This window comes from Camelus bactrianus, chromosome 4 (assembly GCF_048773025.1).
Source record: "Camelus bactrianus isolate YW-2024 breed Bactrian camel chromosome 4, ASM4877302v1, whole genome shotgun sequence".
NCBI classification, from domain to species: Eukaryota; Metazoa; Chordata; class Mammalia; order Artiodactyla; family Camelidae; genus Camelus; species Camelus bactrianus.
In genome coordinates this window covers 87,968,007-87,982,818 of record NC_133542.1, presented here as the reverse complement: position 1 = coordinate 87,982,818, position 14,812 = coordinate 87,968,007, and the positions used below count along the sequence as shown (strand labels likewise).

The 14,812-nt window shown below is 47.3% G+C and overlaps 1 protein-coding gene across 3 annotated transcripts in view; it reads right to left on the bottom strand.

The window, feature by feature from the left end:
- GOLM1 (golgi membrane protein 1) overlaps positions 1-14,812 on the bottom strand; it is a 65,813-nt gene that overhangs the window by 49,318 nt on the left and 1,683 nt on the right. For 2 of the 3 annotated variants that reach the window (XM_074363085.1, XM_074363084.1), the window contains one exon: positions 1,510-1,659. In XM_074363085.1, the coding sequence (XP_074219186.1) occupies positions 1,510-1,638 (129 nt within the window). In that variant the 5' untranslated portion in view covers positions 1,639-1,659. Of the gene's footprint in view, positions 1-1,509; positions 1,660-11,727; positions 11,873-14,812 lie in introns of those variants that run through there. The other variant, XM_074363083.1, reaches the window with a different exon arrangement.

Here is a 14,812-nt window from a genome sequence, read left to right as displayed (position 1 = left end):
AGTGGAAATGTAACTTTCTATGCCCTAGGAAAACAATTTTAAAAACCATGTGACTCACTCTATTGCGCATTTGCTTTACTGCGGCGTCTGGAACCACCGTATCACCAAGGTGTGCCTGTACATAAAATGCCTTCGCTACAAACACCTGACGTGAGCTGGTGCTCAAATATTTAGTTCCGTTTCCTCGTAACAGAGCACTTAACCACTGTTTATAAGACACAATTTCTGGACACACATTCAGGGCTCAGGGAAAGCTCAGACACTACACAGTGGGCAGGGAAGCCAGAGAGGAGGATGGAGCACTGTGACAGGGTGCACTTCCATGGCTGAGGCCCTGCCGTTACAAAGACTGGGTGGGAACCCCAGCTCCCCCCAGACGTAACCTCTCTGTGCCTCAGTCTGCCCACCTGTGAAATGGGGAACACTAAGCCCCAGCCTGACAGTCTGTGTACAAAAGATGATGTATGCAACGTACTCTCCAACGAGAGTCGTTCTGACACTCGTGAAAGGGGTAAGGAAAACCTCATTCAAGTCGACTGCAACAGGGGTCAGAACAGTCAAACTGTTCTCAACTCTGAGCGCAGCAACGACAGCTGAGGGCATACAGCCAACAAGCAGAGGGAGGGGTCAGTGCGGGGAAGGTACTAAGAGGGCAGGGGGAGTCTTGCTAAAGGCAAGTCATCAACGACAAGAGACACCAGGGACAAGGAGCTTGCTCAGACATCGGGGGTGGAGGGAGGAGTCAGCAGGACTCTTTGCTAAGCCGAGCTGGGCAGGCCAAAACCAGGATGGGGGACCAAGATGGAGGCCTAGTCAGGAAGACGGCGCCTGTCAAGGGTGAGGTCAAGGAGAGCCCCCGTCCTGCGCAGCACTGCCAGACCCATGCCAGGCAGCCAAAAATGGGAACACTAAAACTGTCATTACCAGTAAATGATGGTGACAAAGATTGGTACCTCTAAAACATTTCTTTTGGGTTTGGGTTTTCCTGTTATTGTTGTTTTTAAGTGGAGGTACTGGGGATTGAACCCAGGCCCTGGGGTATGCTAAGCACGCACTCTACCACTGAGCTGTACCCACCCCGCTAAAAACACATTTCTCACACCCATTATCCAAATACATTTCCAACGTCACTCTCTGCTATCAAGTGTGGGCTGGAGGACCAGAACCCAGGACCAGGGTTGTGGGCATTGTACTTAAGCAAGCTGTCTTCCCAGAACCAGCCTAAAAGGCTCAAACGAAAATTGTTAACTCACAGGAAAAGCAGAGGGGGTGGCCCAGCTTTAATCCTAGGAAGTCACCAGGGGTCCTCTCCAGCCCAAGAGCAGAGCCGGTGTGGAGTCAGGCCCAGGGCTGGGTGTGGGGCCACGCAGAGCCTCGAACTTGCATTACAGTGCGCACACCGCCTTTAGTGGCCATGAACAGCAAACTCCTCAGACACCACCCCCGACCCCACCACCCAGCAACTTTAAATACTCTATGACATCCTCACAAACAAGACCAACAGAACACCTGGAGATCCATGCTCCGGGAGCTGGCGATCCAGTAGTTGAAGCCCAGGACGATGACACAGGCCACCAGGGCCGCCAGCAGGAGGGGCGGCGACTTCATGCTCCGACGCCCATTTCCTAGTCCCATCATCTCAAAGGCCGGGCTGAGAATCTGCAGAATAAACACACACACAGACAGGCCTCAGTACAGCATTTACCAACCCCCGGGCATGCCACACCCACCATCGCAACCAACAGGAAGGCACCCTGCCCCCAGACGGCGTGGCAGGTTCTCTTTGAGATGTGAACCTGTCGGTGGAGAAAACCATATAAGTAGCGCCCACAGAGCCCAGGGACGTGCGCCCTGCGCAGTGCGGCCAGACCCCCGGGCCAGGCTTGCAGGAGCGAGCCCCCGTCCCAGAAACCCGTCACACACAGGCCGGAGACCTCGGGCAAGCCACAGGTTCTCTTCTGCTTCAGTTCGCTCGTCTGTAAAATGGGGATAGTCATAGCCCCTACCTCCCCAGTAGTCTGAGAAATCATCATCTCTGCAAGCAGCAACAGCAAATACCAGGGCTTCCACACCACACTAGAAAGACTCCATCTCTCACTGCTCCCCAAGGGAGACTTTGATCTGATTCCTAACAACGGAGGTTTTTCACCCTTTGACAGACCTGCCAGTGACACCCAATTTAAGTGTGGTGTGGTTTTTTTTTTTTTTTTTTTTTTTTTTGGTGGGTGGAAGTAATTAGGTTTACTTATTTATTCTTCGAGGAAGTACTGGGGATTGAACCCAGGACCTCATGCATGCTAAGCATGCGCTCTACCACTGAGCTACACCCCCCTCCCCCAAATTTCAGTGTTTCTTGAGCAAAGCTGGAAAGCCTCCTGGAGGTGGGTGAAGTCGGGAGGGGTGGGGCCCTGCGGCAGAAATGAGGCATCCAGCCGGCTTCCTCCGGACACTGCCCTCTCACCTCCGAGCCACATCTGTGCAGGGACAGAGTTAGGGAGGTGCTTCAAGAGCTGCAGGGAGCATCGAGCTTCTTCAAAGACACACAAACACGGCTTCCAGGAAAGGAGCTATGTCGTGTTCTGGGGCTTCAACCACAAACCAGGTGTGGCTGGATCCAGGTGTCTGTCAGCAAGGACAAGGGAAGTTGACTTTTCCAAATGGCTTCTGCTGAGCCAGACCAAACAGGACCTTATCAGAGGGAGGGCAGCGCACACAATAAACAGTCTCTCTGGGAACAGGTGTGCTTGTATGCCAGGTGTGGCCAGCAATGCAGGAGGTGGAAGAGAAGGTGAGGGAAACAGGGAGGAGGGGGAAGAAGGACCACCAAGGACTCAGCTTTGGGTGAGCTTCGAGGGAGAACACAGGAGACGGGACAGCCACTCTCACCTACGGTCCTTCTAGCCAGGTGTGTCCCTGGGAGACGTCCTCTCTCTGCAGGCACGAGTGTGGGAGCCGAGATGGGGATAAGCGAGTGATCTAGTTCAATCTCAATCCAATCACCTAAACCCAAGCACCCCCAGAATTCCTATGCATAGACCCGAGGGCTCAGTCTGGCTTCTGCCGGTGCCTTGCTCACCAGCTTCTGGGCTCTTAGGATGAAAGAAAGTTTTAAATTCAACTACCAGCTGAGGTCAGCAAGCACCGTACACACTAACGGAGACTAATGCTCAGAAATACTAAACTTCTAGAACATTCTATAGATCTGCTGAAAATGTGTCTCCACCACCTCGCCAGGTTTGATTTTGATCAGCCTTTTTTATTGCTTGTAACTTTCTAAAATATAAGAGCACAAATATGAGAAAAAAACACACATTAAAAAAAAGTAAAATTAAAAGTCCCCCTCTTCCCACTCCAATGGCCGGGAAGTGTCCTCTGTCCCAGCTGCTCTCAGCCCTCCAAGGGGGTGAAAATCACCGGGGACGCTTCTTAAGTTACCAACAAGTGGGGCCACTCCTCCTTTCTCTATGAAACTTTCTGCCCCTAGTTTTTGGTTGTTGCTGGTGTTTTTAAAATAACCTAACCTTGTCACTCTTCTTTTATGGCCTCTGGGTTTTGTTTATCTTTAGAAAGACACTTCCTACTCTAAGTTTAGAAGTGCGTTTACCCGCACCTCCTCTCAGCACATCCATGGTTTCATACTTTATGGTTTATATTTAAAACTTTCATCCACTTGAAACTCCTTTTTGATGTAAGGAGTAAGGAAATACAAAGAACACAACTTTCCTCTTTTTTGTAAAGGCCAGCCAGATCTTTCAGCACCTTTCAGTGAAAAACCTATTTTTAATGAGTGCTTTGAAAGGCCATCTTTGTCATCCACTTAATTCCCTAACAACAAACTTATTAGATGGACCCTCACCTGACCTGTCATTCCGGCAGATGTAAGCCAGCGTGGGTATACTGTAACTCTGCAATGTAACTCAATTCTCATTTAAGTAAGCGTCAATAAAAACCAGTCAATAAAAAAACCTAATGAGCCACAAGTGTGGGACAAGCGCTGCGCCAGCACCAGGAAGCTCAGGGCAGCGTTAGGAGAACAAACTCTGGAAGCCGATGGCCAGTGTCAGATCCCGGCTCCACATCTTAGAAGCCACAGGACCCATATGCACCTCACTGTCTTCCCCAGAGGGTTATTATGAGCAAAGATACGAGCAGTGCTCACAACCACATCTGGCACAGAGGAATTGCTTGATAAATGTCAACTATCGCTATTAGAGATGGAAAGATGTCTTTCCCTTGTTTTCTAAGGAAAAGGCGATGAATGTTTTCTTCCTTCAATCCTCTTCCTTTATAGGAACCAGCCATCTCCGTTCCCCCTCTTGACTCTGCTGTCAGCTGGAGCAGCAGAAACCACCACCACCTGGACTGACTCACGGACGCCACTGCAGCAAGCAGACAGACCAGATCAGGACCACAGTGAGTAAAGGAGAGCCTCCAGGAAGCTGAGTGGGAGCACAGGGTCAGCAGGCCCTCGCTGGGACCCAGCGCGGGGCCGGCCGGGTGGGTGTGCAGCCGCCCAGAGGGCGCGGTTAGGACCGCCTGGGCTCCCCGGGACAGAGGGCTGCCAGGTAAGGAGGCGGCCACGAGGAGGGAGGGCCTGCCACACGCCTCACCTCGGATGTCTAGGACTGCAGGGACCCTGCTAATGAGAATGCAGGGACAGACACAGGTGGGGAATGGCAAGCCTGACCAAAACAGAGGGCAGGAACTCAGAGCCAGAGTTCACAGCTGTCAAATATTTCAAATGCTCTCCCTCCTCCACCTTGGAGTTTATGTGGACCAGCAGGGGGCGGGGGGGGGAGATGGAAGTGCATGGGAGACAGGCCATGTCAGATAAATAGTCATAATTTAGGCTTCAGAGTGTGTTTCATCTGGTATTTGATTGTAGTCACCTGACATACTGAAAAAAAAAAAACTAACCTAAATTAGCTAAACTCTGAGATCCCAGGCTTCACTGGAGTGAAAAAAAAGTGATGCGTGTCTGCATTAAAAGTCCATTGGAAACTGGAAAAAAAAAACTGGAAAAGTCATAACAGAACTGCAGATTCTTTCTACTGGCTTAATTTAAAAAGTTTCAGTCTGCTGGTTAAAATTATTGTTTGCTTATAAGAAAAATTTTTAAGAGATTACTTTGTTTAAAAAAAAACAGAGCATACATATGAAAACGGACAACCGGCCAAATGCATGAACTTGAGCCTCCTAGTTAAATAAGCTTTTCATTGCCTCACTTTTCACACAGAGGTTTTTAATTATACAGGCAAATATATACGAGCAATCAAATCAGATTAGCTTGTCTGACCAATGTCATCACTGCAGAAACAATACAGCTTCTCCAAACAGTGGGGTGGGGGAGCCGCACCTTGATTCCATCTCAGAGGAAGGAGTCCCCCAGGAAGGCTCGGCACCGAGTCCAGAAGCCACCACCAGGAGCAAACACACCAGAGGATGTCAGGGTCTCTGAATGGCTCAGTCACCAACATTATTTTTGAGGGTTTAAAAAACATTCTACCCTATTGTAATAATGTCTCCAAGAGACGGGTCAGCATACGAAGGCCCATGGGCCGTTGGTGGCCTGTTTTGTAAAAGGGGTTTCGCTGAACACAGCCGCGCCCGGCCCCTGAAGCATCGCCCACAGCGCCTCTCTGGCTATAAAGCAGAGTTGAAGAGTTGAGGCGGGGGCTAGCATGAAGGGTTATTATGAAGATTAAGCCAGTTGGAGTATTTACTATCCGGCCACCTAGGGAAAGTTTGTCAACTCCTGCTCTAAACCATCAGGGTTAAATGACAAGTCCATTGCATTCTCCTTAAATTGCTTTAAAAACTTACTAGGTTACACTAGGATTAACACATTGTGAATCAGTTACTTCAATTAAAAAAAAATTTTTTTACCAGGAAGTTGATTCTCCTTTCACTTTCCCTACCCTCTATTTTTCTTGTTCTGAAAGTTTAGAAAGAAAAAACTTTTAACAATGTGGTAACTATAGTTAACAATATGATATTGTATACTTGAAAACTGCTAAGCGAGTAGACCTTAAAATTTCACGTAACAAGAAAAACGTCTTGTTAACTATGCATGGTGACGGACTGCGGTGAGCATTTCACAACATAAACATATATTGAATCATTACTTCATACACCTGAAATTAATAAAATGTTAGACTAATTATATTCAATAAAAATCTTTAAAAAAAAAAGAAAAAGCTTTAAAAATTAATGTGCATATTTAGTGTCATGCAGTGGAAATACCAAAAAGTGAGATGGGTGAGTGATAATGAGGAAGGAGAACCAAATCCCACTGTGTTTTTTTCCCAGCACTTGATTTTCTGAAGAAAGGCCACCTCCCCTATGGATGCCAAGATTACAGCTTGGAGGCGTTCCCAAATTACTCCTCTAGTTCAGGAGTTGGCAAAATCCTGCCAGCCACCTGTTTCTGTACACTGCCTGTAAGCTTAGATTTTGCTTCTTAATGGTTGAAAAAATTAAAATAGTCTTTCATGCCATATGAAAAGCACATGAAATTAAAATTTGAGTGTCCAAAAACAAATGTTTATCAGGACACAGCCAGGCCCATTCATTCACGCATTGCCCACAGCTGTCAGGCTGCAAGAACTGAGCCACTGGGACACCGTCCGCGGGGCCCACAAACCTAAACTATCACCCGGCCCTTGACAGAAATGGCTTGCCGACCCCCGCTGGAGCTCAGTGGTCCTCAAACTGCAGACCCTGAGCCAGCAGCACCAGCACCGCCTGGGGGATGTCAGAAATGCAAGTGTTCTGTCCCCCCTCCCCTTCCCCAGACACACCAAGTCCAAGACTCAGGGTGTGTGTTTAAAAGCTGATGACGAAGGTCAACACTGAGAACCGCTGTCCTCTCGAGAGCTCACTGGACAAGTCTGACAAGTGAATCTTGCTCTGGCTGCGCTCATTTATTTTTCAAGCGGCAGAAAAGCATGTTGGAAAGGGTGCCTCGTTTACCTTTGAAGAAATATTTGTATTTCTCTACCATTTGAGGGTTGAGTCTGGGTTTTCTCCCCTCAGCTGTTTCTCAGGCTCTGGCCTTTGGTTTTATTCTGCTGTTGTCTCACATCTCCTATCTGAAGTTGCAAATGTTTCTCCTAAACTTATCTACTACTGTGTGTCCGAGGGAAATAAGGTTTCTTTTTACTTCCCTAAGAGGTAAATGGATTCCATTTAAAGTAGCTTCTCAGTCTAGGTTCTTTTCTCCCCTTGGGCATCTCAATCAAAGTCACTCTTCAGATATTGATGGACAAAGATCTCTCTTCCTCCATCAGAAGGAAGTGATCACCAATTCCAGAGCAGCACAGCTTGCACAGGACCCTCTATCCCTGACACAGAAAACAGAGGAACCACCCATCTGCTACACAGATATGAGTGACAAGAGAGCAAGAAATGAAGGTCTAGACCAGTTCTAACAGCACTGACACCAGTATTAGTGTCATTAGTATATCAAAATTTTGTCCAAGAATCCATCAAGGCAACACTTTTTAAAACTGGTAATAGCAAATGAGCTATATTGAAGTCCCAGCCCCACAGAGCCTCGACAGACTGTATGTAGCCCAGACCACCCACAAAATCACGACCAATAAAATGATGGTTTTAAGGTTGGAGATGATTTGTTACGGAACAACAGATGATCAAAATACAAACTGTTACGTTGAAAAAGTTACAAAACAGTAATCATCATATGATCCCATTTTTGTTGAAACAAATTTTTTAAGTACTCAATAAATCAATATATTCTCCCATCCATAGAAAACATACAGCAAATGATACACACAGGTTGTAATAAGGGAGAGGATGTGTAGAGGAAGAGAAGGAATGAGCTTTCATTTTTTTACATCTTTTTTTTTCCTCAATGAGTCTATTTTTAATACAAAAAGCCAAAAAGTAACAAAAAAATTAAGATGTTAGGAAGATATACAATGGCAACATTAGCAAGTTTTGAAGCTGTATTTCCAGCATTACCAGATTAAGTCATAGTATTTTATAGCTTCCCCTAAACAAAACAATGATACCATATGTATGTATTATGAAGTAGAGAAACCGAACTCATTCAGACACACTCCAAGGCTCTGCTCTGTACTAGACCCCACCACTGAGGACATGAATATGACTCAGGTCCCCATCCTGACCCTGGGCAGGTAACGAGGGGATGCAGGGCAGCAGGAGGACCCGTTTCCGACTGGGTGGTGGGGCAGTGCCTCATCTCCTCCCAACCTCCTGGGCTCATCGGCTAAGGGATAACCTTGGGGTGTGTCTCCCGAGGCTGGTGTGAAAATTACACGAGAGGACAGACTTGCCACCAAGTAAATACTTCACTGAGAGGGACTTCTGTGGTATTAACCTTTTAAAGTCTCAGATTTTAAAGTTTCAGTTTACTCATTCAAAAAAAAAAAAAAAAAAAGAGGGGAGACGCTGAGATCAATTATACCTGCCTTCACAGGTTCTTCTGAGAACCAAATGAAAGAACTATCAGAGGCTGAAGTGAGACCAGCTGTCTACCAGCAGGGCGCACACGTCCCAGAAGGTATATGAGATGCCCCACCTGGGTTGGGGAAGAAACCCTAGAAGTTACATTTATCTTATCCAAAGAGTAGAATAGCAACTATGTTTCAGTTATATAAATATTACTTAGGACAACTTCCATATTATGTATATACTAATCATTTTACACTGTACTAATCACACTGTCACAAAACACTAATAGAGCAGGAACTGACTACACCCTCACAAAGACCCTCTGCCTCGGAGTCACCTGTCGCCAGCCCCCGAGGTGTTCCTTTGACATGGGCAACTGCACAGTGAAGTAGGTTGACAAATTACAACCAAACTAAACCGCACAGATGGTATATGAAGTTTTTAAGAGTCCTATAAAAAGCACAAATTAAAGTTATGCTAATACAAACACAAGCCCAAGGCTGGGAAGGCGCGCGCTGCCCGCCCTGAGTCTGCTTCACCTGAGCCCCATCACGAAGTAAAAACCACGATGAGGTACTCAGACCTGACAAGAACCAGGCCCAAAATACTCAAAATTCAAGGAGTATTTGAAATAGGGTTTCACCTTCACCGTCATTAACAATGACTCCAACCCTAAGTGTATACTGGGTCTTGAGATACAAAAACAATGATCACACAGGTGTATAATTTATAAATAAGTAACACACATACAGAGGAGTGCTAAAAACTGGTCTCAATTAAGATACAATTAACATACAACACTGTATTGGTTTTAGGTGTTAAAAAAATTTTAACGAGAATGAGCAAAAAGGCCTGGAAACCACAGCAAACTACAGTATGTTTCACTACAGTCATATTATATAGTACTTTTACATATATGTTCCTCCTGTCAGGCACTCACTAATCTTCAAAATCTTGGCTAGGGGAAGTTCTATTAATGCAGCCCTGGAGAAAAATAAGATCAAAATACTGTAAAAACCTGAGAAGGCATGCTTTTTTTTCCCCCTGAAAGTGTGGGAAACTTCTTTGTGAAGGAAAACAGACTCTCTGGGAATTTAGGAAATAACCCTTAAACTTCAAGCCAAGTCTCTCTTTCAATGTAATTTCATCAGTAACTTAAAAAAGGCTAGAAAATAAAACCACCACGACCTAGGACTGTCTTGGGGGAGCAAGTGAAAGGCCATTCACACTCTGCTGAGGTGAAGGCAAGAGCGTGTCAGTATCATTCCTTCTATTTCGGTAAATGTTTAGAAAATAATTTTAACCAAGTTTTTTTAATCAAAAAAAACGCTTTTTTTTAAAACAGATATTTGCCATGTTTGGTCATTAAAAAAAATTTTTTTTCCCTAAGGCAACTTATTTTCTAAAGAAAAACAAATAATAACAGTAATACAAATGAATTAAAGCCCCAGGCACGGCCTCATCCCCGTCCCTGCCTCCCCAGGCCTGTTCAGCAGCAGGGCTGGTCTTCAGGGACATAACAGGCTGCCTTTCACTAAACTGCCCATCATGGGATCCTGTTCCCTGTCCAACATGGCCTGCTTGGAGCAACCCCGCACCATTCCAAATCTTCCCCACGGAGGCAGTTTTCCCAGGCTCTGCCCAGCTACCCTTTGTGCTTCAGATGCAGAAAGCCAGCCTCACTGTCAAAGGATCTTCAGTACGGTCAGTAGTTACCTCCCTACGGGGGGAAGGCAGCCCTGTGCCTAACTTGGTCAACCATCTTCACTGCTGTTTCTGCCCCATCCCTCAAAAACAAACAAAACTAAACAATAAAAATGCAAAATCTTTTCATCACCTATCAACAACTGGACCTAGAGCCAGCAATTAAGAAGCAGGTGGCATCCTTACCTCCTAACAGCCATATCCCACCCCGGAAATCTGGCCCCTCCCCCGTCCCCCCCGCATTCCTTCATCCTTGGTCTTTCATTTTTGAGCAGAACCAATGGAGGGAAAAAAATGATCTCTCTCCACAGGAGAATAAAATATACCTTGAAGAATTAACCTATTCTCTTTAAACATCCTAAGAATTCAAAGTCTTTTGACCACTGACCCCTTAAAAATTGAGTTCTGACCTAAGAACAGCAAGTTTTAGCAAGTTACTGGTTTCCATGTACAAATAAAGTAAAAATTATTTTTCCAAATGGCATAAATTTAGCTTAACCTTCACAGGAGGAGAAAAGGATGCCCTGGGAGACCCACAAGGACCGACAAGAGATGCCACTGCTCCCCGGGTCTCATGCTACAAAAAATTCAGAAATACTAAAACTGCCCCAAATTTGAGTCGATGTGATGCATGAGCTAAACAGCGCCTCTCGAGAGCTGGTCAATATTTCATCAGGCGACTGGACATCTTCATATGCCCCTAGGAAGGTCCGTCAACATCAGCATAATCTAAGGCTACTGGGTCTTGGAGATCCCAATAGACAAAGGAAATCTCAAAACCACACAAGTTTGGTTTTGCAAATGTGGAAACGGGACATGTGACAATGATTAGCATCATGACATGCCGAATATAAAGATTCATAAATTCCGCTAAATAACATTCATCAATTTTGTTTTACCCCCCAAAATTATTTACAATATTAAATAGGGTGCGAAATATAGAGCATGTAAACCCAGGAGGGAATTTTTACAACAGAGCAAAAGTTCTGTGGCTCCTCCACACCGCCCAAGGTGGGAAACACAGGTGTAGGAGGGAACCCGCAGCATCCCTGAGACCGGCTTCCGAGGAGCTCCGGCGTCAAGTTCCCGGTCACCTGCCAGGACGCGACCGCTGCCAACGTGGGCACCGCGGCGGCCCGAGCGCGCCCAGGGCGGACGGGGAAACGACGTGCCGCCCCGCCTGGCCGCGTGCCAATCCCGCCGGCACACATGGCACTAGCGCTAGCGCGACTTTGGGGCTGCACGCTTTTGACTTCGGATGCCGACGCGCGTGACACAGCTAAGAACAAAAAGGCCCTGCATCGCCCCAGACTGGCCTCCGCAGGGGAGCCCAGCGACGGAGGAGAGCCCAGGAGACCGAGCCCAGGAGGTCGGGGCGGCCCGGGAAGGAGACTCCGGCGCGGGGAGGTGCGGAGCCGGCCCCGAGCCGACTCCGGTAAGAGGCAGCGGCCCGGGCGCAAGCCGCGGGGTGTCTCCGGAGCCCAGCGCCGGGTGCCTGGGCGCGGGCCCGGAGACGAAGAGGGACAAGGAGCAGGAAGGAGGCCAGGCGGCCGAAGGGCGCACCGCACACGCGCGCCGCCCACTCACCTCCTCCCGCAGCTCCGCCCAGCGGGCCCCGCTCCCAGGCCGCCCGAGCCGCTCTCCCGCCGCCGCCGCCGCCGCCGGCCTCGCGCTCCCGCTCCCGCTAGCTCCGCGCTCCGCGCCCCGCGCCGCGTCCAGCGCCGACGCGTCTCCGGCCTCCGCAGCGGCGAGTCCCCGCCCCCGGGCAGCGCCGGCGGCGCGGGGCGGAGGCGGCGCCGAGAGCGCGAGGCTGCGAGACCGGGGCCGCGCCCGGACGCCCGGCCGCACGGCGCGCGCGCCCTTCGGCGGGAGCCGGAAAACCCACGTCACGCCCCCTCCCCGCCGCCCGCCGCCCTCCCGGGACGCGGCTCCAAGAGCGGCGCGGAGCCGTCCCGACGCTGCCGAAGGAGGCGCGTAAGCTGGGCGGCGGCGGCGGCGAGAAGGGCCCGCGAGAGACGCCCCCGCGCCCCCACCGCGAAGGGATTTGCCGGAACCCAGAGCGGACCACACCCAGCATCACACTCCCGGCCACACTCACGTCTCCTTCAGTGGTCCCGGCCCAAGCTGCCCAGAGAGGGGGCCAGCCAAACACAGGTTTTTAGGGGTCTGTATACACAAGTTTGTCTTTTTTCTTCCACCAGTCCTTCCCACAGCTGTTACCGCTCAGCTTTAATTTGTCGGGTTGTGACCCTCTGACCGCGGGCAACAGATGAAACAAGTATTAACTGGGCGCTGCGCGAGCGGGATCCTCAAGGACTCTCCATCTTTAGAGATGGATCTGAAACAGCACCCAGGTGGCCCTTGGGCACGCGGAGGTTTGAGGAGCAGTGTTGAGCCACACCTGAGAGAATGCCGCAAAACGAATAACCTACTGGATAACCATACTAGAAAGTTCTAAAGCAATGGGTCTTAACCCTGACAGCTCTGGCCAGATACTAGAATTATCTGGGAGCTTTTAGAGTGTGCAGATGCCAGGGTCCCACCCCTGGAGTTCTGAGCATTGGTGTTTTTGCTTGTTTTAAAATTCCCAGATAGTTCTAACATATAACCGAGAATGAGAACAATTTTCCTAAAATCATTTTTGCCATCCTACCTAGCTCTGGTGTCCAGGAACCCTGTGACTCAACACCAAAACCCAACACCAAAAAACAAACAGGGACATATGCAAATTTCCAAGGAAAGGTTCACAGCCAGAATTATTTTCAGCCAGAACAGGCTCACTTTGGAAAAGGTGACCAAGATATCACATTACCACTTGAGCATGGGTCTCCTTAATTAAGTGCAGGAAAAGGATCTTTATGAGCTAAAGCCTTTCGCCTGAACTGGGAGCTAATAATAGTGGCCCTTTTAGAGTGATATTCTACTGTATTCCAAAATGACATTTTCACTAGCGATATTTAGCCTACCATCTGGTCAGACCAAGTGTGCAAAAGCTGAGCATGTGCTGGCTATCAGCCCTGGCTTTTCCGAGGACTTGCCTTGCATCGCTTGGCTCTGATCTTGTACTGACCTTCAGTGACCATAATCGGGTTTGGGGACAGCTATAGTAACTTCCCTTCATTGCTCCTGTGGCTCGGAGGCTATGGACCATAAGTTCCATCTCATTTGCCTCTAAGTAGGTCTCCATTAGTGTCTCTCATTTATCAGCAACTAATTAGTCAGTGTCTAAGCCAGTGATTCTTAAACACTTTACAGAAGAAGTCCATATGTCTAGGTACCAGGGCAGCTGGCTGAATTAACTACATCTTTATTGAGGGGGAAATTGGTCCTTTTCAAGTTTCATGAGAATCTTTGGGACAAAATTTGGAATTTTTTAAGATGTTGGTTTTTGAGAAGGTTAAAGAAAAGTATGCAGAACTAGAGTAGCCTTGTATTTAATGAAGAAATTGAATTTGTAATTAAAACTCCCCCAATAAAGCAAGCTCCAAGCTGCTATGGTCTGAATGTCTGTGTCCCTCCAAAACTTATATGTTGAAACCTAACCCCTGAGGGGATGATATTAAGAGGTAGGGTCTTTGGGGAGATTAGGTCATGAGGGTGGAGCCCTTGTGAATGGGATTAGTGCTCTTATAAAGTGGCCTGAGAAAGCTCCCTTGGTCCTTGCACCATCTGAGGATAAAATGAAGAGTCAACAGTCTGACCAGGAAAAGGGCTTTCGCCAGAACTGGACCATGAGGGCACCTGAATCTTGGATTTCCAGACTCCAGAGCTATGAGAGATATATTTCTATTGTGTATAAGCTACCTAGTCTGTTATTTTGTTATGGCAGCCTGAATGGATTAAGACACCAGGCCCAACGGACTTACTGATGAATTTCTAAAAGCATTTAAGAAAAAAAGAATTACAATTCTACACAAACTCTTTTCCCCAAAAGTTGAAAAGGAAGAAGAAATCCTTTCTAATTCATTCTACAAAGCCAGCATCACCCTAATACTGACACCAGTCAAAGGTAACAAAAGAAAACTGCAGACCAATATCCTTCATGAATGTAGATGCAAAAATTCTAACAACATTTTAGCAAATTGAATCCAACAGTATATTAAGAAGATACTACAACATGACCAAGTGGGGTTCATCCCAGGAAAGCAGAATTATTTTAACATTTGAAAATCAATTATTTTAATCCACTGTATTAACTAAAAAACAAAAAATATGATCATCTCAATAGATGGAGAAAAAGTATTTGACAAAATCCAACATGCATTCCTTATACAAAATCTCAGCAAAATAACAGTGAAAGGGAACTTCTTCATTGGGACAGAGGGCATCTGCCAAAAGCCTGACATCATACTTAGTAGTGAAAGACTGAATATTTTCCCTCTAAGATCAGGGATAGGATGGGGATGTTTTTCCTCTCACCACTTTTATTTAACATTGTACTAGGGGTACAACTGAACAAGAAAAATAAGTGAAAGGCACCCAGGCTGGAAAAGAACAAGTAAAACCCGTTTTTATTTGCACACGCACATCTATCAAAGCGTTCCAACAGAAAATCTGATGGAATTTGAAAAATCAAAAAACTACTAGAACCAAGAATTTGGCTATTTCTTAAGCAGTTAAACATGTATCTACCATATGATCTAGCCATTGCAGTCCGAGATATTTAGCCAAA